Source organism: Typopeltis vanoorti, chromosome 11, assembly GCF_054136105.1.
Source record: "Typopeltis vanoorti isolate ZY-2024b chromosome 11, IOZ_Tvanoo_1.0, whole genome shotgun sequence".
In the NCBI taxonomy this organism is placed as follows: domain Eukaryota; kingdom Metazoa; phylum Arthropoda; class Arachnida; order Uropygi; family Thelyphonidae; genus Typopeltis; species Typopeltis vanoorti.
Window position 1 is genome coordinate 89008863 of NC_143559.1, and position 22981 is coordinate 89031843.

At 35.8% G+C, this 22981-nt stretch overlaps 1 protein-coding gene across 5 annotated transcripts in view; it reads left to right on the forward strand.

Moving 5' to 3' along the window:
* LOC150101835 (uncharacterized) overlaps positions 1-22981 on the forward strand; it is a 574375-nt gene that overhangs the window by 227142 nt on the left and 324252 nt on the right. For all 5 annotated transcript variants that reach the window (XM_090400439.1, XM_090400440.1, XM_090400442.1 and 2 more), the window contains 2 exons: positions 3562-3719; positions 19273-19361. In XM_090400439.1, the coding sequence (XP_090256565.1) occupies positions 3562-3719; positions 19273-19361 (247 nt within the window). The remainder of the gene's footprint in view (positions 1-3561; positions 3720-19272; positions 19362-22981) is intronic.

A 22981-nucleotide genomic window follows, 5' to 3' on the forward strand; every position in this document is an offset into this window, starting at 1 on the left:
TTGCAGATGATGCAAAATTGTGAGGAGTAGAGCAGATACTGTGACTTTACATGAGGACTTGAAGAGCCGGAATGAATGGGCATAGGAGTGTGGTTACCACTTCAATGTGCAAACTGAAAGGTTTTAAAATTCGGAAAACAGTGATGGGGTGGGGATATATTGGAGAAGGTGGAGGAAATAAGAGATCTGTGGGTGATGATGGAGTGGGATCTGAAATTGGGAGGCTGGTCCACAACAGATTCTATGATGCAGAGGACACTGACTTCTAGAAGTGAGAAGATTATGGTTCCAACATACAAGGACAATCAGTTGCCTCTGCACCTCTGAAAAGGTGAAGAGGCAACAAAATGCAGGTTGTATTTTATCAATCTATTTCTCACTCCCTTGCTCAATATCCTTCATGTATAACTTCCAGGGATTACCTCTTGTTCTCCTCCCATCTCTTGCCATTGTATGAATAATGTCTTCCACATTGATCAGATAAAAACCTTTTACCAAATTATATGTCTAGTGCAGTGGTGTTCAACCTTTTTTACTACGTGAGCTACTTTTCTGTAAAAAGTTATTCCGCGATCTACTCTCTTATATATAAGTTATTCTGCAATCTTCTCTGTTATATAGATCACATTCCCCCAACCTGATATCTGATTATGCACAAATAAACAACTAAAAACTTTATTTGTGTATTTAAAAATTTATTTATCCACTTTTAATTATTTTAATATAACAAAAAAAAATATATATATATTGGAATAAAATATTTATTTCTCTATTTTGGAAAACCAAAGTTAGAAAAAACAACAGATTGATTACAAACTCACAAGTTACAGGAAATGCTGGTTGATTAAAAAAAAAAGTTAATGTGAAATTTGGCATTGTTTCGACCTCGCAATATTTTCATAGTCAGGTTGATATGACAAAGTTGTCAATCACAGACAATCATCCAAATGATCATTTTGTAATTTGATTTCTTAATTGATTTTTTATGACGGTCATATTTGAAAAAGCTGATTCTGACAAGTATGTCGATCCGAAACAAACATGACAGAATTTTTCGTGCAATATCAGTTAATATTGGGAATTTTTCATGTGCATACTTCCAAATGACTTCATTGTTTATTGATTTTAAATGTAAACTATTCTGAATGTTTATTATCTCAAGTTCTACTTCAGCTTGGTTTATATCAAACAGCTCACTAATTTTCTTTAAAATTTCTGTGATGTTCAAGTTTTCTTGAAATAGATTACTGATAAAAGATACAGTCATTTCATTTTTATTAAAATCTTTAAATCTTGAATTTATTTCTTCCTCAACTAATTCTATTTCACGAATAAATTCTTTTAAATCATAGCGAAGCATTTCTTGATTTTGTTCAAAAAATTTTAATTAATATGGGAGCTGTCTAAATTCGCAGTCATTTATATTTTTTTTTAATAAAAGTAAGTATTGTTGGAAATTTTTATTGAACTTAACATGTCAATTAATTTTTTATCTCTACCTTGTAACTCTAAATTTAAATTGCTTAATTTCGTACAGAAATCTGCTAAAAACGATAAGTGTAACAACCATCTTTTATCACTCAATTGTGGAAAATAACTCCTTTTTCATCAAGAAAAATTTTTATATCGTTAATTAATACAAGAAATCTTTCTAAAAATTGACTTCTGCTGAGCCAGCAAATATTATTGTACAACACAAGTTCCCTATCATCATCATCATCTGCCTGTAATTTAAATAACTGCTGTTGCAGGGCTTTTCCTCTAACAGAATTTACAATTTTAAATGTAATATCCAAAACATCTTTTGTGTTTAATCTTTTACTACACAGTACTTGTTGGTGAATAATACAGTGGTACGTTAAAAAATATGGATATTTGTCATTGTTTTTACATAATGAAACGAAGCCTGATTTATTACCTATCATTGTAGGAGCGCCATCAGTAGTAATAGACACAAGTTTAAAAAGCGGAAGTTTGTGTCGTTTCACAAATTCATCAAATGCCAAAAAAAGTCTTCTCCCCCTAGTCCTTCCCAATAATGGTATAATTTTCTTTACTTGAATAATCTTGAAATACCATGCGAATAAATACCATTAACTGAGCAATATCAGTGAAATCGTTTGATTCATAAAATTGTAATGAAAAAGCAACAAACTGGTGAATGTCTGACATTAACTTAGCCTGGAAACTTTTCTCTGACAATTGGAACTCTTGCTTTCGGCAATTTGAAACCTTGTCTGCAGTCTATAAGTAGTCTCTCTCTCTCTAGCGACATCTCGAACCGAGAAGCTCTTTTCTGGAAGCGGGAAACTCTTCTCTCAAGCAACGTGGATCTGGGCACTCTCTCTGACGGCGACTCTGGACCTGGCTGCCTTCTCTCTGACAGCAATTCTGGAACCGGGACCCCTTCTGCTTGCTTCAGTCCCTTTTTATTAGGCCTCCTCTGAGATCTCGCATGAAGTTTGGCAACCTCCAAAGAATCAGTATGAGTCTTTCATCTTAAGTTTCAAGTTTCGCACGCCTTTTGTTCTCCTCTGCTTTCTTTTGATTGTAAGTTGCTGGCCATCGGAAAGTTGTTTGAACTCTTTCTGACTGACTTCGGAAATGTTTACACTTAAAGCCTGCAAGCCTTTCTCATACATACAAGTTTCAATAACAATATTTCTAATGCCGGCATGTACAGCTTCGGCAACAAAAACATTGCCTTTGTTTTTAACACTCTAACATATTCTTATTAAAGCAGTTAGCTTAAAAAGAGTTGTTTACAAAAACATCTAATACAAACTATACCAAGACAAACAAAGTTTATTTTTTTACAATATTCACATGGGACTTAACCTAAGTAAAAAATTGATGTAACGTGCTTTGGAATATTTAATATTTAAGCTACAATCAAGTTTTTACACTTTGCTTATAATCGTATTCACTCGGCTCACTGTTTGACTTCCACTGATCCAAATTAATTCATTTACCCGGACTTATAAGAAAATTACTGATTTGACAATTTTAACGAAAAATAAATAAACAATAGCAACTTAAAGCGAATTAAAAATAATACAAAAAAATGATAAATAAAATATTATGTTTTTCAGTTTTAATTAAATTTGTAAGTAAAGAGATCGGCCAAAAATCGCTCTGCAATCGATAGGTTGAACACCTCTGATCTAGTGGATAGGAAGAGGGTGGGATATGATAAAGATATATTATATTAGTTGGTGAGAGGTTTTTATCTGATTAACATGGAAGTGTTTTTTCATAGAATAGTGGAAGATGGGAAAAGAATGAGAGGTAATTTCTGGAAGTTGTACAAGAAAGATGTGAACAAGGAATGAGAAGTAGATTTTTTTGCTAGGAAAGTGGTGAATGATTTTAATGCATTGCCTGAGAGTGTGGTGACTGCAGAGAATGTGAGTGTATTTAAGGCATGGCATTTTGAGCTGTGTGTGTGTGTGTGAACTGGACCTCCCACTATGAGTCCTTTAACTCCATGGTTGTCTGACGATGATGATGATGATAATCAAATTATGTTATATTTTCAATATTTTTTCATTCACATTTTAGGTACTCCTGAATTTATGGCTCCAGAAATGTATGAAGAACATTATGATGAATCTGTTGATGTATATGCATTTGGAATGTGTATTTTAGAAATGGCTACATCTGAGTATCCTTATTCAGAATGTAGTGGACCAGCTCAAATATACAAAAAAGTTATAAATGTGAGTATTTATGAAAGAAATATTAATTTCAAATTAAAAAAAAATTAAAATTAATTAAATATATTTTTTAAAAAATATTATTTACTGGTTTAACGCTTAAACAATGAAAAATAAACGAAATCACCATGATTCTACCAGTTGATGTGATTTTTTAGTTTAAATGAGAGGTGTCTGGGCTGATGAATGCTTCAATGGAATAAAAAAAAAAATGTGATGCTGAGGAAATGGATTAGTAAAACACAGTTGCATAAGCAGAAGATAAGGTAAAATTTTAGTTGTGGATGAGATTTATTTTGAGATTATTAGTTATTTTTGCAATGTCAGATGTTATTCTTAGGATTAATAGGATAAGTGGAGTGGAAAAGAAATGAATGAGTCATGAAATTATACAAGAGCTGCAGAGGAAGAGAATGTTGAGAAGATATATAGAGGAGGTACTCATCAGTTACACAAGAATATGCAGGCCCAAAAAATGATGAGTGTGAGAAAATAAGTGGTGAGAAGGGAGAAGCTGGCATATGAAAAGAAATTCACAGAAGCAGCAGTCCAAGATCATAAAGATTTCTACAGTAATGCTGCTAGTAGGAGTAAGGTTGAATATGGAATGCTGACTGTAGTTACTAAAGATAGTATCAACTGAAGATATAATACACATACTGGTCATTGAATTATAAACCTTTATGCAAATATTGTGTCACTTACACTGCATATATATGCAAAATACTTGGTCACCAGTATCACCACATGTTCTTGGCTACTATTTAAGAATTCTGTTGGTCAGTAATCGTCAATAGTGTTGATCACAAGAGGAAAACACTTTCCAAAGCTTTCTGTAATACCATCAAAGCAATCATAAGTGAAACTTGCAGTTGACAAGTTCAAAAATTAAGGCAGTTAATATGATGATATTTTTGGCACATCCATCAACAGGAATGAAGGCTCTTTGCTTAATATCATGAGAAAATATCTTCAGTAAACACTTTATCAATGTTGAGATGGATGATTAGCATTTGATTTTTTAGGGATGAAAATAGTCCTTGACTTTTTAAGCAGTGGAGGAATATGATTAATAAACAAGAGAAGATTTAGATTTAACATGTAGATTGTAGGATCTTGAAAGGAATACTCATCAACTTAATTGCAGTAAAACCATCAGGACCAGGAGCAGAAGAATTTTCTGGAAAGGCAGATTTAATTTCTGATTGTTCAGTCATATAACAAAGACAATCTGAATGTAATGGAGGATGATCAAAGCTTTTAGGCTGACATATGGGTGGTGAAGCAGAGAATACTCAACTCCAAAAGACTGCAAAATCTGAAGATGGTTGATTAATTTCTTTCTGATATTAATCTTGCTGATGCACCTTTATTTTGCACTATACATATCCTACATATGAGCATATTTTCTTTTCTTTTTTTTTATGAGAGGATACCTCTTCACTCTCTGTAGGATTAACCTATTGAGTGCCTGCTGCAAAATTGATTTCTAAAGCTTTATTTAATCAGAATTTCATTGTTCCCCTTGTAAATAGTTAAATTCTAATTAAATAAAGCTTTAGAAATAATATCCTTAGGTGATCAATGGTAATAGGAGTCCAATGGAGATTCTTGTGCAGACAACTCTGTATTATCATACATCGGCAGTATACTCTCTTTATTCTTTCCTCTTGCACATTTCTACTGTACAATTTCTAACATTTATCTCAACTCACTAGCTGATTCATGCTACTTCTCAAGTGATTTGTACCGACCATCACTTTCACCTCATCCCCATTCTCGCTTTGCTTCATTGTCATTCTGTCACTGTCACACTCTGCTGTTCCTCCAGTATGCACTTCTTTAACATCCTATTTTGTATGCCACAAATCATCAAATTTTCATAAGTTCACTTCTCACAGCTGTCTTTATTCCTCTCTTACCTCTCTCCCACTCTGACAATCCTTCTTCTTGCTCTGTCAGATATCTTCTTTTCATCTCTCTCTCTCTTGCTCCTGTATTCTCTCAACTTCTTCTCTTTCCCTGATTCTCCCATTTTCTCTCCATCTCTCTTATTCCTATAGTAGCTTCCACTCATTTCTACTTTTGTTTGTCTCTCATCAGTAAGCTTTGAAAGTGTTAGAATCTTTTCCATCACTCTCCTAACTTACTCTTCATACCTTCCACTTATCCCTCAGTACTTCTCTCTCTCTCTCCTATCCCTTCCCTTCTAAGCACTTTATTTTTACTCAACATTTCTTAACACATTCAAGACCATCTGGCAGGACTACTCCATCTCTAGTCATCAAACTATCTAAAATTAGGAAGTGTGAAATAGCTACTGCCATATTTTGTCTCCAGAGTGGGATCCCCAGTTTCTTTCTGGAAATTCTGATGTGATGCCACAACAGGATTTGAATAGTTTGGTGCATCAAGCAGAAGAGCAGGAATGCCACTTCTTTAGTGCTGCTAAGTGTAAAGTCATGCACTTTGGCCTCAGTACATGGAAAGAAGTTAATCATCATATTGGAAGAACTTGTCTCCAGGATGAGGCAAGGGGATATGGGGGATAGAGAATTGAAGTTCATAAAACATCACAAAAGTTGTAAAGGTTACCCAGAAAATTCCTGCTATTATGAAAAGAATCTTGACAAGTATGGATAAGGAGGTAATAGATTTAAAACTTGAGATGTAAGTGGAAGATATTGTAATAATAGTTCCATTATATAAGGCACACTAATCAGGCCACATTTGAATTTTTGTGCGCATATCAGGTCACCTGGTTATATGTGTAATAAAGGAAACAGAAAGAGAGAGAGAGAGAGGCAAATAACTGAGACTATTTCAAAACTCTAGAATGTTCATTATGAGGATAGGTTAAGGAAATGTGGTATACAAAGATTGGTAGACAGGAAGATGAGAGGGATAACGAGTGATAGGAGAACAAAAGTTAAGAGGAATGCATTGCTAGAATGAGTAGTCTGTACTACTACCCTGAATGTCTTCAGGACAAAGTACAATAGTTATTGCGATTTGTGAGTGTTTGACATCCTATGATGAGCCATTGGATTCTGTGAGGCTCGGAACTAACGGTAATACTAAATAATCATTCGACTGCTTCCCAACAGTATAGAAGCAAGCTTTACAGCCTGTGCCTAAACAGGAGATAAAAGCTATACAAATATTGTCTCATTACCCTCACTCAGTATTATCAGAAATGATGAAGGCCATCAACACACAGCTTCTTCACTGCCTGAAGACTCATCAGTTAATTAGTGATTACTAATATGGATTCTGCCATTCTCAAGCTACAGCTAAATGCGTATTTAGACGTAAATGCTGGTTTCTCATAATAAGATTTAAAGGAAGGAATACAGCACAGAAAAATAATTAAACAGCAGGTTTAATTGTTCTGATATTTTGTTTCTATCACAGAGACATCTTTAGAAACACAATATTAAAATTGTATAACACACACAAAAACACACACAACAATAAGTGGAAGAAATTAGTCTATTTTAACCGTGAAGTCCTATGGGAGTTGGCTATCCTTAGCTGTTATGCTGCAGGCCTAAGAATTAAAGTTCCTCAAATCTTGGGAAGTATAACACAACCATATTTATTTAGATTAGGCTGGTTTTCTAAACTGCTCCTGATTCTAAATAGTCTTTCAAGTTTGTATTTACTGTGATGAAGTATAGTCATTTTTATTTTTTGTTATCTGATCCTGTGCAACGTAACCAAAGCATGGTCAGCTAGACCTGACTGACCATAGCTGTGAAGGTGGATGTATTTTTTGTGTTCACAAGGCAGATGTTGGTAGTTGATAAGTGGTATGGTCTCACCACTAGCGTTGGTGAGATGGATAGGAGGGTGGTTGATGGAGAGATATCAGAGAGTAGTTTATTCAGGAGTAGAGTCCAAAAGAAGGGCTGTAACTAGTGGTGTGCTGCAGGGTTCTGTTCTTGGACCACTGCTATTTATTTTGTTCATTAATGATATAGGTTCATTAATGATAAAGGGTCTGAGAGGAATTGTTCATTTATAAAGTTGGGTACAGCAATAATGAATATACATGACGTCAAAATTTTTCAGGATGATTTGGATAGATTGGCAGAATGGGCTAAGGAGAATGGATATCGGTTTAATGTAGCAAAGTGTAAGGTTATGCATTTTGGCACAAAGTTGAGCACAAAGACCACACTATTTATAAACCACTACATTATGATCCCACCAGTTCTCAGTGGTGGAAACCTCAGAAAAAAACATTAAAAAGGCTTCTACAAAATGTCACACTTTGTACTCCTGAAGTTGTTAAAAGAATTCAAACCTTTTGGTCTCTCCTCAGATATATTGGTTGCCTAAAATTCATAAACCTAATTACTCTCTCCATCACATAGTATATGCCACTGAACTCCCCTACTTTAAATTAGCCAAATAGTTAGCTAAATCTTTAATTATGCTTACTGGCAACACTTCATTTTATACAAAAAAATTCTATGCATTTCATATTTTTAATAGTCGATATTATTTATTATTATTATTATTACAGGCAACTCCAAGGAGTCCTTACACTCATTGAGGGAGGCCATAAACATCATGTCAAGGACTATTTAGCATTCGCACAGTATCTATCATACTTTGCTTTGAACTCATTCACAGTCATGGCACCCACAGCAGACTCTGGCAGCTTATTCCACTCATTCACCACTCTCCAAATAAAAAACCTAGTTCTTAATACCCTTGCTAACTACACTGTTGCTCAGTTTCCATGGATGGTCCTGATTCCTCCACCACCAGACCTGTTCTGAAAAATTTCCTCTGAATTAATCTTGTAAAAACCCCTCAGTAATTTGAATGTCTCAATCATATCACCCCTTTTCTGCCTATCAAAGAATTTCTGTAACCCACAGATCTTCAACCTGTTCTTGTAAGGTTCATTCCATAGACCAGCTATTATTTTGGTCACTCGCCTCCGAATCCTCTCTGCCTCCTCCTCATCAAGAAGAAGAAGAAACCATGGTGCCAAAATCTGGGCACAGTAGTCAAGATGGGTATTATCAAAGTATTGTTCAGTAACCAAGTGATCTGATGAGCTGATTTGGCCACATTTGCTTTGTGCCCACCTAAACTTCAATTCTTTATCCACAACACTCCCAAATTTCTGGCTTCATCAATTTCCTGGAGTACAGTTCCACGAATGTGGTATACTGCTGTGCTGCTAATGTTTTCATCCCAAATTGCATAACCTTATACTTTGCTACATTAAACTGATATCCATTCTCCTTAGCCCGTTCTGCCAATCTATCCAAATCATCCTGCAAAATTCTGACATTATGCATATTCATTATTGCTCTACCCAGGGCCCGCGGAAGCGAGCATGCAGAGCATGCGGCGCTGGTACAAAGGGGATGCCGCCGCCGGGGCGTGGTTCATAAGTTCATTTTTAAGAAACAAAATTCTTCTTCTTCCTTCTTCCTTTCCAGGCTTATAGGCCAAGTGGCCTGTTCCGGACTCAATTCCATCTTTTTAAGGGTCTTCCTCTGCATCGAGTACCTTTTGGGTGGTAATTTAGAATTTGTTTAGGTATTCTGCTTCTATTCATTCTTAGTATGTGTTCTTTCAATTTTTCTCAATAGCAAATCACTGTTTCATAGGGAGGTTGTAATTCAAAGTTTTTTCCTGATTTCGCTGTTTTTCATTTTGTCCATTATTGCGACTCCTTCAGTTCTGCGCAAAAATTTCATTTTGGATGATTCAATTCTTTCTGCTTTTTTTATTGTCCATATCTCACTGCCATAAAGTAAGGTTGGTTTAGAAACAAAATTTTTATCATAAAAACAAAAAATTCTTAGAATGATCAATATTAAAATAAATAAGGCCAGATCCACCAAATAAAAATTTAAAAAATTTGTATGTTGCCACCTCTTTCATCAGCCAGCTGTTTACAATTTTGCAGTGAGAGCAGGCTAAATGCTTGCCTGCAGAATGTTGTGTCTACTGCAGTCTATCTAAAGTGAAACGGTGAAGGTTTTTATGCGCAGAAACGAATTTTCGTATGAAACATTTGTTGCTAGTTAACCAGTCATATGGTATGCATCTCAGTAAGGCTACTGACAGCAGCGCAGTTTGGACTATTATTTCGTCTCTGTGTCATGTTAGAGCAGGCTAAATGCTTTGCCTGCAGAATGTTGTGTCACTGCAGTCTATCTAAAGTGAAATGGTGAAGGTTTTTATGCGCAGAAACGAATTTTCGTATGAAACATTTGATGCTAGTTAACCAGTCATATGGTATGCATCTCAGTAAGGCTAATGACAGTAGCACAGTGTGGACTATTATTTCATCTCTGTGTCGTGTTGTGTAATAATTTCTTGTGGGTATAAAATAGAAATGGAATCAAAAATTAAAAAAAAGTTATCTGGTGCACAAAATCGTAAGTGTCATGCTGCGAAAGAAACAAACTGGGGCTCTTAATATATTTGTTAAAATATTAAAATATTCTGAAGCAGATTGTAACCAACTCGATACATCAGAAATTAGAGTTGAAGAACCGTGCACATCATCCAGTTTGCATGAAAGTACTATTGAACAAGATAACAAGATGCATGATTTAAGTGAAAAACAGTTAGGAGAAAATTTAGTTGTAGTTGACCACGAAACTAACACATTGTTAGTCTATGTAAATTTAGAAGATCCAGGTGAATGGGGAAATATTGATGAAAAATTACGAGTTGTTTTAATTGAAATGGGGCCTGTTCAAAAGAAAAATATAATATATCCCAGAGATGCATATGGTCGTATATTTGGCGACACGTATTATAACAGAAAAATGGAAAATGGGGAGCTTGTGCCAAGAACATGGCTCATTTATTCCAAAACTTTAAATTCTGTTTTTTGCTTTTATTGCAAACTTTTCACACCTACTGAATCAAGTAGTCTTGTAGAAGGTTATAACGATTGGAGAAATGCAAGTACAACTTTGCATAGACATGAGACTAGTTTTACTCACATGAAAAATTTCTTAAAATGGAAGGAACTTGATAAAAATTTAAAAAACAAAATTACTATTGATTGCCAGACTCAAAGCATGTATGAAATGGAAAAGAGACATTGGACGAGTGTTTTAGAATGCTTGATTGAAATTATAAAATTCCTTGGTAGCCAAAATTTAGCTTTTCATGGATCATCTGATAAATTATATGAAAGGAATAATGGCAATTTTATAAAATTAGTCTAACTGTTTGTGAAGTTTGATCCTGTTATGGAAAATCATGTTGAAAGGGCCCTGCAATGAAACAATAGAGTACACTATTTGAGTAAAGACAGTCAAAATGAAATATTGGAAACTTTAAGTAGTGTAATCAGGGATACAATTTTATTATCAATTCGAAAATCTAAATATTATTCCATAATTTTAGACTGCACACCTGATGCAAGTAAAACAACACAAATGACCATTATTATTCGCTTTGTTTCCTGTGACAATGGAATTGCCAAGATCAGGAAAACGTTTTAGGTTTTGCAGATATATCAGATTCCACAGGATGTGGTTTATGTGCAACAGTAATGGAACAACTGGAAAAATGGAACATTCCCATTGAAGCATGCGAGGTCAAGGGGTGACAATGGGGCAAATGTGAAAGGGAAAAAATATGGGCTCCAAAATTTGCTTTTGAACAAAAATACTCGAGCTTTTTACGTGCCATGTGTTGCTCATACTCTTAAATTTAATCATTAATGATGCAGCTAAAGTGAATGCAGATACAATTAGTTTCTTTGCAATTATTCAAGAAATATACAATTTCTTTTCATTCTCTTACAAACGTTGGGCAATCTTGTTAAAGTTTGTAAAAAATTTAACATTGAAACAGCCATCAGAATCGCGATGGGAAAGTAAAATTAATGCAGTTCACACTCTATGATATCAGTTAGGAGAAATTTATGATGCACTTTTTGCAATTTTAAATAATGAAAATTTTAATAAAGAAACTCAGCATGAAGCACATTGTGCTAAAATAAAGGACTACAAATTTATTTGCTGTCTTATAACTTGGCATGATTTACTTAACAGAATAAACCCTGTGAATAAAATGCTTCAAGACAAAAATATGAACATTACACTTGCTTTAGAATCTATCGAAAACTTAAAAATATTCTTACAAGAGTATTGATCAGATACAAATTTTAAAGAAGTTCTAAAAACGACAAAAGAACTGAGTGAAGATGTGGATGGAGAACAAGAATTTAAAACTGCTACGGAAGTTTGACGATGAAAGAAGACACGATAATTTGACTACGAGCATCATGACGAAATGCCACAATCGCCAGAAGATAAATTTAGAGTGAACGTGTTTTATACACTTATAGACATTGCAATGGGTTCGTTGATAGAACGTTTTCAACAACTAAAAACATATTATGATAATTTCAATTTCTTGTATAGATTACTACAAATTAATAATGAAGATTTACAAAAAAAGTTGTGACGATTTAGAGATTCTCTTGAAGGACTGCAACAATAAAGACATAAATGCAATAGAACTATATGACGGATTATGTGCTTTCTGGGATATTTTTTGGAAGGATAATTTAAATATTCAAAACCCTTTCGATATTCTTAATTTTATTGTGTCCAATAATTTATCTTTCCCCAACTTTTCAATTGCTTTAAGAATACTATTAACCTTACCTGTTAGTGTAGCGAGTGGTGAACGTTCCTTTTCCAAGTTGAAATTGATTAATACCTACTCAAGGAACAAGTATGTCACAAAAAAGACTTGGTTTTTGGTTTTTTTGTTAGTTTGGCGTTAATAGCTATTGAAAATGATATATGTGCAGAATTAGACGTTAAGACCATTATTTCTAATTTTGTGAATATGAAATCAGAAACCCAAAAATTTTAATTAAAAAAATTTCAAGTATATTTATGTAATTTAATTTATTTTGTGTTATTCTGTAAAGATGTTATTTTTTGAATACTTATATTAAATGTTCTAATTATTTCTGAATTCTTTTCTTATTTTCTCATCTATCTTGAGTTTCTTTTATTTTCCTAAAAGATAGTTCCACTTATAAAAATTATTAAAAAATTTTTACAGTTACTAAGAATTTAGTAACTTGTAAAATGCAAGAATTTTTTAAACTTTAGTTCAAATAAATTTTGACTAATTAAAATTCATTTTAATTTTGTTAGCGATTCGGGTCGGTGAGTAGGCTATAATCCCTGCATCATTATATTCAATGATTAAAGTGAAGTGGCTTTATCAAAATTTGCTTTATTCTAGTAGTAAGACTTATACGTTGGTTAGACATAACTGGTAATTAGTTTGCGGAATTAAACAACGCATATAAAGTATATTAATTAAAGGTAACTTTAATGAATAACTTCTATATTTCGGCAAATGTCACATTGCCATCTTTGGGAACATAAAGATATGGTATGTGCACTCAGGAACTAACACAAAGCAAGTGAGGAAGAAAGCAAGAAACTAATATTGTTCCTAAAGTCCTAATGGTGCCCTCTTGCGGGCTAATTTGGTAGTCTTTGCAGTTGGGCTGAAGTTCTCATAATGAAAGTCTTCCAAATTTGGGGCAGTTTCATGCACCCAAATTTGCTGAGGTTAGGAACGTTTTTTAGAGCTGCTGAAGATTCTTTGAATAATCTTTCATATTTAAACTTGCTGCGATGGATTATTTTTGTTTTCTTCCAACGAATTTTATGGTGGGTATCTAAGGCATGGTCTGCCAGCCCAGACGGCTGTACTGGTGAAACCAGATGTAGTCTTGGTGTTCTGAAATCCTGATATTTGTTGTTCTGCCTGTTTGGCCAAAGTAGGACAATTTGCAGCCGAAATATAGAAGTTATTCATTAAAGTTACCTAAAATTTGCTTTAACTTTTGAGAATTTTTTAAATATATGGGTTTTTAACAATTATCCGGCCTAGTCAACACCCCCGGTTCATTATATTTAGCAAACCAACGTGTGGCTGTTCTGTCAAAATTTCTTTAAGAAATTTCAATTAATCAAAATTTTTATTATTGTAAAAGACCCACACACGCCCAGATCGTTACAGGGGCGCTTAGATAGAAATTGCATGCGGGCGGCAAAGACCCTAGCACCGGTTCTGGTTCTACCGAACTTTATAACTCCAGAACAATAACTCTCTGACCCTTTATCATTAATGAACTTATATCATTAATGAACAAAATAAATAGCAGTGGTCCAAGAACAAAATCCTGCAGCACACCAGTAGTTACAGCCCTTCTTTTGGACTCTACTCCTGAATAAACTACTCTTTGATATCTCTCCATCAACCACCCTCCTATCCATTTTGCCAACGCTACATCCATCCCCATGTGCTGCAGTTTACTGATTAGAATTCCATGTGGTATCCTGTCAATTATTATAATATTAATATTATGATATTGATATTATAATAATGATATTATGGTGAGCCTTGTGTCACCTTATTTATAAATATCAGTACTTTCTGGCTCTTCAGAAAAATAATTTACTGAAAATATTTTTCCCTTGACATTATTAATCTCTTTAATTTTGACATTTATACTGGTTTTTCTCTCTTGGAAGGTTTCAAGTTTCTGTCTGAAAAGAAACTGAATTTTATGAAAATAGAAGAAACTAGTGGCGCCGCCTATTGTATCTTTTTGTTGTCTAAAGCGGCAACTTTCGTGAGTGTGGTGTGTCAACTGTTTATGACATTTATTTCATTAGAAGCCGAAAACACACTGTCACTCCGAGAGTGACAGTGTGTTTTGACGAACAGTTGGAAAATGAGTTTCAAACCGAGAGCTACGATTAACGTTTGTGTTAAACTTGGTAAAAGTTTTACTGAAACGCATCAGATGCTTCAAAAAGCATATGGTGATGAATTCTTATCCTGTACTCAAGTTTACGATTCGTTTAAGCAATTTCAAAGTGGTTGTGAGACGCTTGAGGATGATAAAAAGCCGGGCATCCAAAAACTGGACTGAGCAAAGTTAACTTCCAAAAAAAGTGCGTGATTTCATCAAAGAAAACCCGAAATAGTCCGTGAGATTGATTGAAGATGAATTGGGGATTCCAAAATCAACTGTGCATAACATTTTGACCGAAAGTTTGGGCCTTCATAAATTGAATTTGCAATTTGTTCCCCACAAGTTGACCGACTACCAAAAAATGTATCGAATTGAACACTGCAAGGACCTCATTAAAACTGTTCTTAAGGACTCAAACCTCCTTGAAATGATCATAATTGGTGATCAAACGTGGTGTTTTAAGTATGAGCCTGAAACAAAGCTCCAGAGTGCTGAGTGGAGACCACCAGAAGATGGGCATCTGAAATAAAGTCACTCGGAGAAGTCGAAAGTAAAGACAATGCTGATTTGTTTCTACGATTCCAAGGGCATTATCCAAAAGGAATTTGTTCCGCCAAATGGTCAATAGTGAGTTTTATCTCGAAGTTTTGAGGTGATCGATACCGAGAATTCGTCGTGTACGGCATGAATATCGTGACGACCTACCATTTGTGAAAACACACTGTCCCTCTTGTCATTATAACTCACCTTCTAATGAAACAAATTTCATAAATAGTTGACATAACACTAATGAAGGTTGTCGCTTTTGACAACAAAACGATACAACAGATACAACAAAATTATAAAAACAATAGAACGATACACCACTAGTTTCTTCTATTTTCGAAATGTTTGGTTTCTTTTTGGACAGAGGGTGTATTAACAGATAGAATATATTTCCTTGGATTCTGGCCAATTTCTGTTTGGAGCATTTTGAAAATACATGCTTTTGATACTGGCATCATCAAACTTTCTATTTGGCTAAGATAAACTGATGATGTGTTCTCTGTTTGGTCACATGGCTCAGACACATTAGACTCTTTCCTCCTCTTCAACAGCCAGCATCCAGCTCACTATACAAAAAGAAAATAACAATAGCCTGCCTCAACAATATGGTGTTATCAGCAAAGTCTTTAACCTCTGTTTTACCCAGACTTCCCTTACAGTGGAACTCGTCTTTATTCATCAGACCTTCCTGTTCGATGGTTACAATACCAAAATGATCATCAAGTTGGCTGTTCCTTCCCTCTTAACATACAGACTACAATAATGCCGTTACTTTTCCCAATATCCAGAGCACCTCAAAAAAAAATAGCTAGACCTTTAAAGAAATATAGTCTCTGGACTGCTTTCAAACCTCATTTGAAGCTGGCTTCTCTTTTCTGCTATCCTAAGGATCCACTTCCTCTCCTCTCTGTTTCTGGTGTTCAAGTCTAGTCTATCTGACCATGTCTTGGATACTTTGCATAGAATCAAATGGACAAAAACTATTATGCTTCATCACTCTTGAAAGACTTTTTAGAATCAGCAGCAGATATAAAAACCAGTCTAATCTTAATAAATGTAAACTTCCAAAATTTGGAAAATTTTAATTCTTAGGCCTCTTGCACAACAGCTAAGGCTAGCCAACAGCACCCATAGAGAGTGACAGACTAATTTCTTCTACTTATTGTTGTGTATATTTTTATGTGTTATTACAATTTTAATTAGTATTTCTGAAGATGTCTCTGTGATAGAGACAAAATATTGGGATGATTAAGCCTGCTGTTTAATTATTTCTTAATTAAACTCCAAGCCCCCCCCCCCTGGGTGCACCACTGATAAGGCCACATCTAGGCTACTGCATGCAAGTCTGGTCCCCCTGGATTCTGTGAGGATGACAGACTGGTGTAGAGAATCCAGAATTGAGTAACCAAGAATGTGACAGGTCTATGGAATGCCCCTTATGAGAATAGGTTGATGGTCTGTGAGCTTCAAAAACTAGTTGACAGGCAAAAAAAGAGGAGACATGATAGAAGTATATAAGTTATTAAAGAGATTTATAAGATTGGCACTGAAGACTTATTTTTTTTGTACATGACAGGAAGAATGAGAATGAGGGCACCCATGGAAATTGCATAAAAGTGGTTAGAAGGGTATTAAGACTAGATTTTTTGCTTGGAAGGTGCTGAAGTGGTGGAATGAGTTACTAGTGGTGTTTGCGAGTGCTGCATTAATGAATGAGTTTAAGAAGAGGCATGATATATTGTGTAAATAATGGATCTCCCATAATGTATCTTCTGACCAGTGGCATATTTAGGTATAGGCCTGGGCCTAGAGCGGAAAATTTTGAGGGGTGGCGGAAATTTCTGGGCTCTCATTTTTGTAATTATATTTATATTACAAATTTATGATACACACACGGACAAAGAAATTAGCGCACCAAGAAGGAAGCATAGGATTCAACTGAAATTTTATTGGTGTAATGATACAGGTGAGTGATGCACATGATGGCAAAAACAGAGCTGAAGGACAATTACAAAGGGAATAAAACTTTTTTAAATAACGAAACCTGTGGTGCGTTCATAATTAGAAGAAACACACGTATAAACCACAGTGAAAATTATTTAATTGTAAATATTTCATCCTAAGTATCTTAGGACATCATCAGTACAGTATTTAAACAAAATTAGGAATAACATACAGTTAGGGCACATGATTACAATAGAATCTCATGAAAACGTGCATAACGTGTTAAAGTAGTACAAAAAAAAAAAAAAAGTTAATTATTTAACACAATTTTGTATGATAATTTCCCATACTTTAGGAACTTTTTTTTTTTTTTGTACTACTTTACCACGTTATGCACATTTTCATGCTCCCTAACTGTATGTTATTCCTAATTTTGTTTAAATACTGTACTGATGATGTCCTAAGATACTTAGGATGAAATATTTTACAATTAAATAATTTTCACTGTGGTTTATACGTGTGTTTCTTCTAATTACAAAGGGATCTCTGATACGCAATCTGGTCATCATCAATAGCACGTTGCACTGCCTCGTGCGGTATTACATGCTGCAATACGGTCTGCCATGGTGTCGAACAGATGCCTGATGTTGTCCTGTGGCAAACTGGCCCACACGTGTTGGATGCTGTGCTCCAAATCCTGGATATTACGGCACCGTGGGAGCAGGCGTTTTAGCTGCTCCCAAACATGTTCGATAGGGGACAAGTCCGGGGAGCGGGCAGGCCATGGAAGTGTCTGTACATGATGTAGGCAGGCCTGGGCAACCCGAGCTATGTGCAGATGGGCATTATCCTGCTGGGTAGCACTCCTGGTATCTCGGCCAGGAATGGGAGAATGTGGGTCCGTAGGATGTTGTCCACATACTGCTGCCCCATCAATGCGCCACGTACCACTATGAGGGGTGATCGGCTATCGTAGGCTATGGCTCCCCAGACCATAATGCCTGCAGTGCGGGAGGTGTGGCGCTCAATAGCGAGGTCGGGATTGTGTCCTTGACCAGGGGTCCTCCAAACCAGACACGATGATCATCTGTCCCCAAGACGAAGCAGCGCTCATCACTGAAGACCACACGTCGCCAGTCTGCGATGTTCCATGTCGCTCTCACCTGGCACCACTGCAAACGGTGTCGGCAATGTTGCGGTGTTAATGGGAGCACATGTAAGGGGTGCTGGGATCGTAGATTTGCCTCTGCGAGTTGTCGGGAAATGGTTCATGGGCACACAGGAGCCCCTACAGTGGGATCCCTCCGTGCTTGCCACACGATCCGTCGATCCTCTCTAGCATTGGTCTTCTTGATCCGACCGGTGCAGCTCTACTATGTGGCAGTGCCGGAACATGTCCACGGCTCCCAACACTGTCAGATGGTATGATCAGAACGGTTCATGTGCATGCCTATACGGCACACCTACCACCATCCGATTTTCAGGCCGATGATCATGCCTCTGTCAAAGTCCGCAAGTTGCTTAAATCGACGTCTCTGGCATCTACCTGGCATTATTGTCACTCTGTACTCTAGCTTGCATCGGTCAGTGCTTTACACTTTAATCATCTATCGACTACACGCCAGCTTTATAAGGCTGCCAGTTCGTGCTTGCAGTCCCACCGCAGGGTGTGTGGGCATGCGCAATCGCACCAAACTTGGATCATTTGCATACCACTCCACACTTTAGCTATTTGCTTAGTTTCGTCATTGTACCATGTTTTCTTCCAGGTGCGCTAATTTCTTTCTCCATGTGTGTGTATAAATAGGTTATGCATGTAAATCAACATGTTCATTAAATATGGGGGGGGGTGGCACTTTCTGCAGGCCTAGTGGTGGGAATTACCTAAATACGCCACTGCTTCTGAATATGGGGATATGTGTATAATAATAAAACATATTACATTCATAATATATAGGATATATGAATATATAAAATGTGTAGGAGATTTATTTTTAAAAAAATCATACCGTAAAATATCAGCATAAAAATGCAAAATAACTGACACTATTTTCAACTTTTTGATTGAGCTTACATTTCTTTTACTTTTGCTTAGTTGAGGTTGGATAGTTTCATTTCTCCTACTCCCTTACATTCTGAACCTACTTTAAAAATATCTGATTATGTAAATGCACAGGTTGTTTGATGTATGTATACTTCTCCTTTTATAAGCTTGGTTGTTTCATTTTCTACTACCTTAAATGATAACCACTTTTTTTAATTTGTTAATAGGGCATTCTTCCTCTCAACTTTGAAAAAGTGGAAAATTCAGAAATGAAAGAAATTATTGGTATTTGTATCAGACACAAGAAAGAAGAAAGGTAAAGATTGCTTTTAACAGAAATAATAAGAAATATAATATGGCTAAATTAAAAGTATTTGATGTGAATATAACATAGTAATATAGACTAAATCTTTTCTGTAAAAAAGATAATGTTTAGAAATGTAATAATTATAGACTAATCACTCTTCTTCGCCACTCTTAAAAATCTCCACTATATCTTCCGCAACGGCTGTCCTTATACCATTTTCTCCAATCAATGTCATCCTTCCATAATCGTTCTTGTTTTTTGCTGGCTACATATCGAAAGAACTCCCTAGGAGTCTTTTTGGCTTCATTAGCTAACTGCTGCTCATACCTCACTTTTGCTATATTTACCAACCTGGTCTTTGTAATCCTCATGGAATTGGTTATTTCCACTTCTCTTGTGCTGCCTCCATAATGTCCTTTTTTCTCTGTATCGTATGCTTAATCTCTTCATTCATCCATTTCACACCTGCCTTATTTTAACCTTCTGATCCTTGGAATACATTTAGACATTGCCTCTACTAGATAGTTCTTAAATATCCCCCCAAGCTGCATTGATCTCTTTTCGAGCTAACTTCTCATTCCATGCTACACCTGCAAGCTGTATCCTGAGCTCTTCATAATCACCACCCTTGTAGTTCCACATATACCCTTTTCTCAGAGAGATCCTCACACTGTTGGCAACCACCCAGGTAATCACTTCATGACTTGATGGTCACTCTCACCAATTGGAGGGTGATTGGACACCTCATTTATAATTACATCCTGCGATGAGATGATCAAATCCAAGACCCTCAATCCTCATGTGCCCTCTGTTACATACTGTCTGGGATAGTTGTCCCTCAAAAACTCAAGAAACTCAATCTCTTTATTTCCAGTTGCTATCTCATCTTCCCAGTCTATAGCGCCTCCGTAGCGCAATTGGAAGAACGACGGTACATTGCGCCCTTCGATTGGAATAGGCCTAAGTTCGATTCTCGTCACAACGGGAGGAATCTATATCTGGTCGATTTCAATCGAAGGTGAGTTAGTCGATCTCATACGGAGGTAGCAGGGTTTTTTATCCCGGAAAACTCGGGTTTTTCATCCCGCATACATACAAATCGGCCCTTCAGAACACACGCAATTTACAGACAAAAATTACTAGTTGTGGTGGTGTTGGAGGTGGGCGGTAGATGGCGTTGATGGAGATGATTCGTAGTAGAGGTTAGGTGTAGAGACAGTTATAGGTGTCCTCCCGCGATGAGTCTTCGGACTCCTTGGAGGTATCAGGAATAATAATAATAATAATAATAATAATAATATATTGCCATAATTAAAATCCCCCATAATGATCACCCTTTTCTTATTTGGTTGACTAATTTGATTATACATTTCATAGTCACTACCATCCACATTACCAGGTCTATAACAACATCCAATGAAGTATTTCATTCTATTCACCTCTGTCTCACACCGTACTGCCTCAAAGCCACTGGCACTATTTCCTTCTTCATCTCTACTTTGTATGGACATACAAAGTAGAGGTGAACTCTTTCTCTATCATCAATAGCACTCCTCCTCCCTTTTTACCCTTTCTATCCACACGAATCACATCATACCATTCCATCTCTATTCCTATCAGGATGTCATCCTCATCCAGCCATGTCTCACTTATTCCAACAATGTTTGGACGAACTGACTCAATTAATGCAACCATTTCATCTGCTTTGTTTTTCTTACACCTCTAACATTTGTATGCAAACACAGCAGCTCATTCCTGAATCTATTGCTAGTTCCACTGATACCACTCATTTGACGTGATTTCTCAATTCTCAACTCAAACCATTTCCCTTTCTCCTTATTCATTTTAGAACCCTCTTCAAATCCAACTGTTTCCTCTTGATCCCAGGTCATCTCCTTCCTTTCCTGTCTACACATGCATTCACATCCTCTTGGAGCATCCACCTTTCTCATGCCGTGTTCCCCTGTCCAAGTAAACAAACATCCTGAGCCCACCCATTTCATATCCTGTCTTACTCTCCTGCTCTTTCACATCACTTCTCACTTGATCAGATTCATTTTCTTTACTTACTTCTCTATCTTCCAGCAGCAACAGCTCTCTCCAAGCAACTCAGACTAAAACCACTCAAATGCAGTCCATCACTCTTATACTGTTCACTTCGTCCTTCAAACTCATTCCACACATTAACAAACTGCACTCCTTTCTCCTCACATATTTTCACTAACATATCATTCATAATCCTTGCTCTCCGCTTCATCTCACCACTCTCATGCCTAGGCAAGACGGTTACTATCTTTCCTATCACACTCTTTTCTTTTATATGTCTAAGCAACCTCCTGATATCCAATCTGATGTGTTCTTTGTTTGCAGTCAAGTCTTTTGTACCTATTTAAACTACCAACTGTTTTGCTCGCTTATTCCTCTTATCCAGTACCTCAATCACTACTCATTCTACCTCTAGTAAAACATACCTTGTGCATCCTCTCATCCAGCACACGTTTAATAATTGAATCACCATATAATGTCACTCGTTGGTCTTTTGCTACCTCTTTTATACAAACATTATTTGTTTTCACCATTTTCGCTCTTCCATACATTTCCCGAATTTTCTTAACTTCATTCTGCATCCATTTCATCTCTTTCCTCATTCTAACTAACTCAACTTTTGAATTTTGTGTCGTAAGATTCATAGCCCGGCTGAAATTACATGGGACAAAGGGGAGACCTCTATTAATGCTTTGTGGATTTAAAACAAACATTTGATTCTGTCAATAGAGAAAACATTCAGATATTAACAGTGAAAAATATAGACTTTGAAATATTAAGATTCATTCCAAACTACTTTCAGAATACAAGTGCAATAGTTCAATATAAAAATATCATAACTAAAATACTTTAAGTCAAACAAGGAGTTATGCGAGGATGTCCACACTTCCTGTTCCTTTTTAGCATTTTCATCCAAGTACAGAAGTATTGCCCCCAAGAAAAGGTGTAAAAGTCGATGGTAGACCAATCACATCCATATCACATACACAGATGATGTGGTAATTAGATAACAAATCAAATCTCCAATATCAGCTGCAAAATTACAAGAAACCTGCAAAAATTATAATATAATTGTAAATTATATTATAATTTTTATCAAACTGTAAAGTTAATGGTTTTAATTACCTACCAAATTTAGTGATATAGCAACAATAAAACATGGACTCTCCACAGTGTGGTCATTGATGATTAAGCTTAATAAAATTTGGAAAAACAATAAAATTCCTGCAACTCTAACAATAAAATTATACAAATATATAATACTTGCCAGCAGCTCTCTACAGGACAAAAACTTAGACCGTAAAAAAAAAGAAAAAAAAAAAAAGAGTCAGAGAGAAAACTGTTGGCTTTTGAAATGAAATACTTCAGGAAAAAAATAAATAGAACTCATTGGACTGAACATAAGACTAATATACAAGTGCTGCAAAATTTGAATTTCCCAAATTCGACAACTCTTAACACATGATGTTGATGGAAGTTTTTTCACTTGGCTATGCCACCAATTATATATTTGGTTTAATCCTTTATCCAAGTGTAAGCAAACAAAGTTTGCTCCTGAAGTATTTTCAGGACTGGGGCAACTT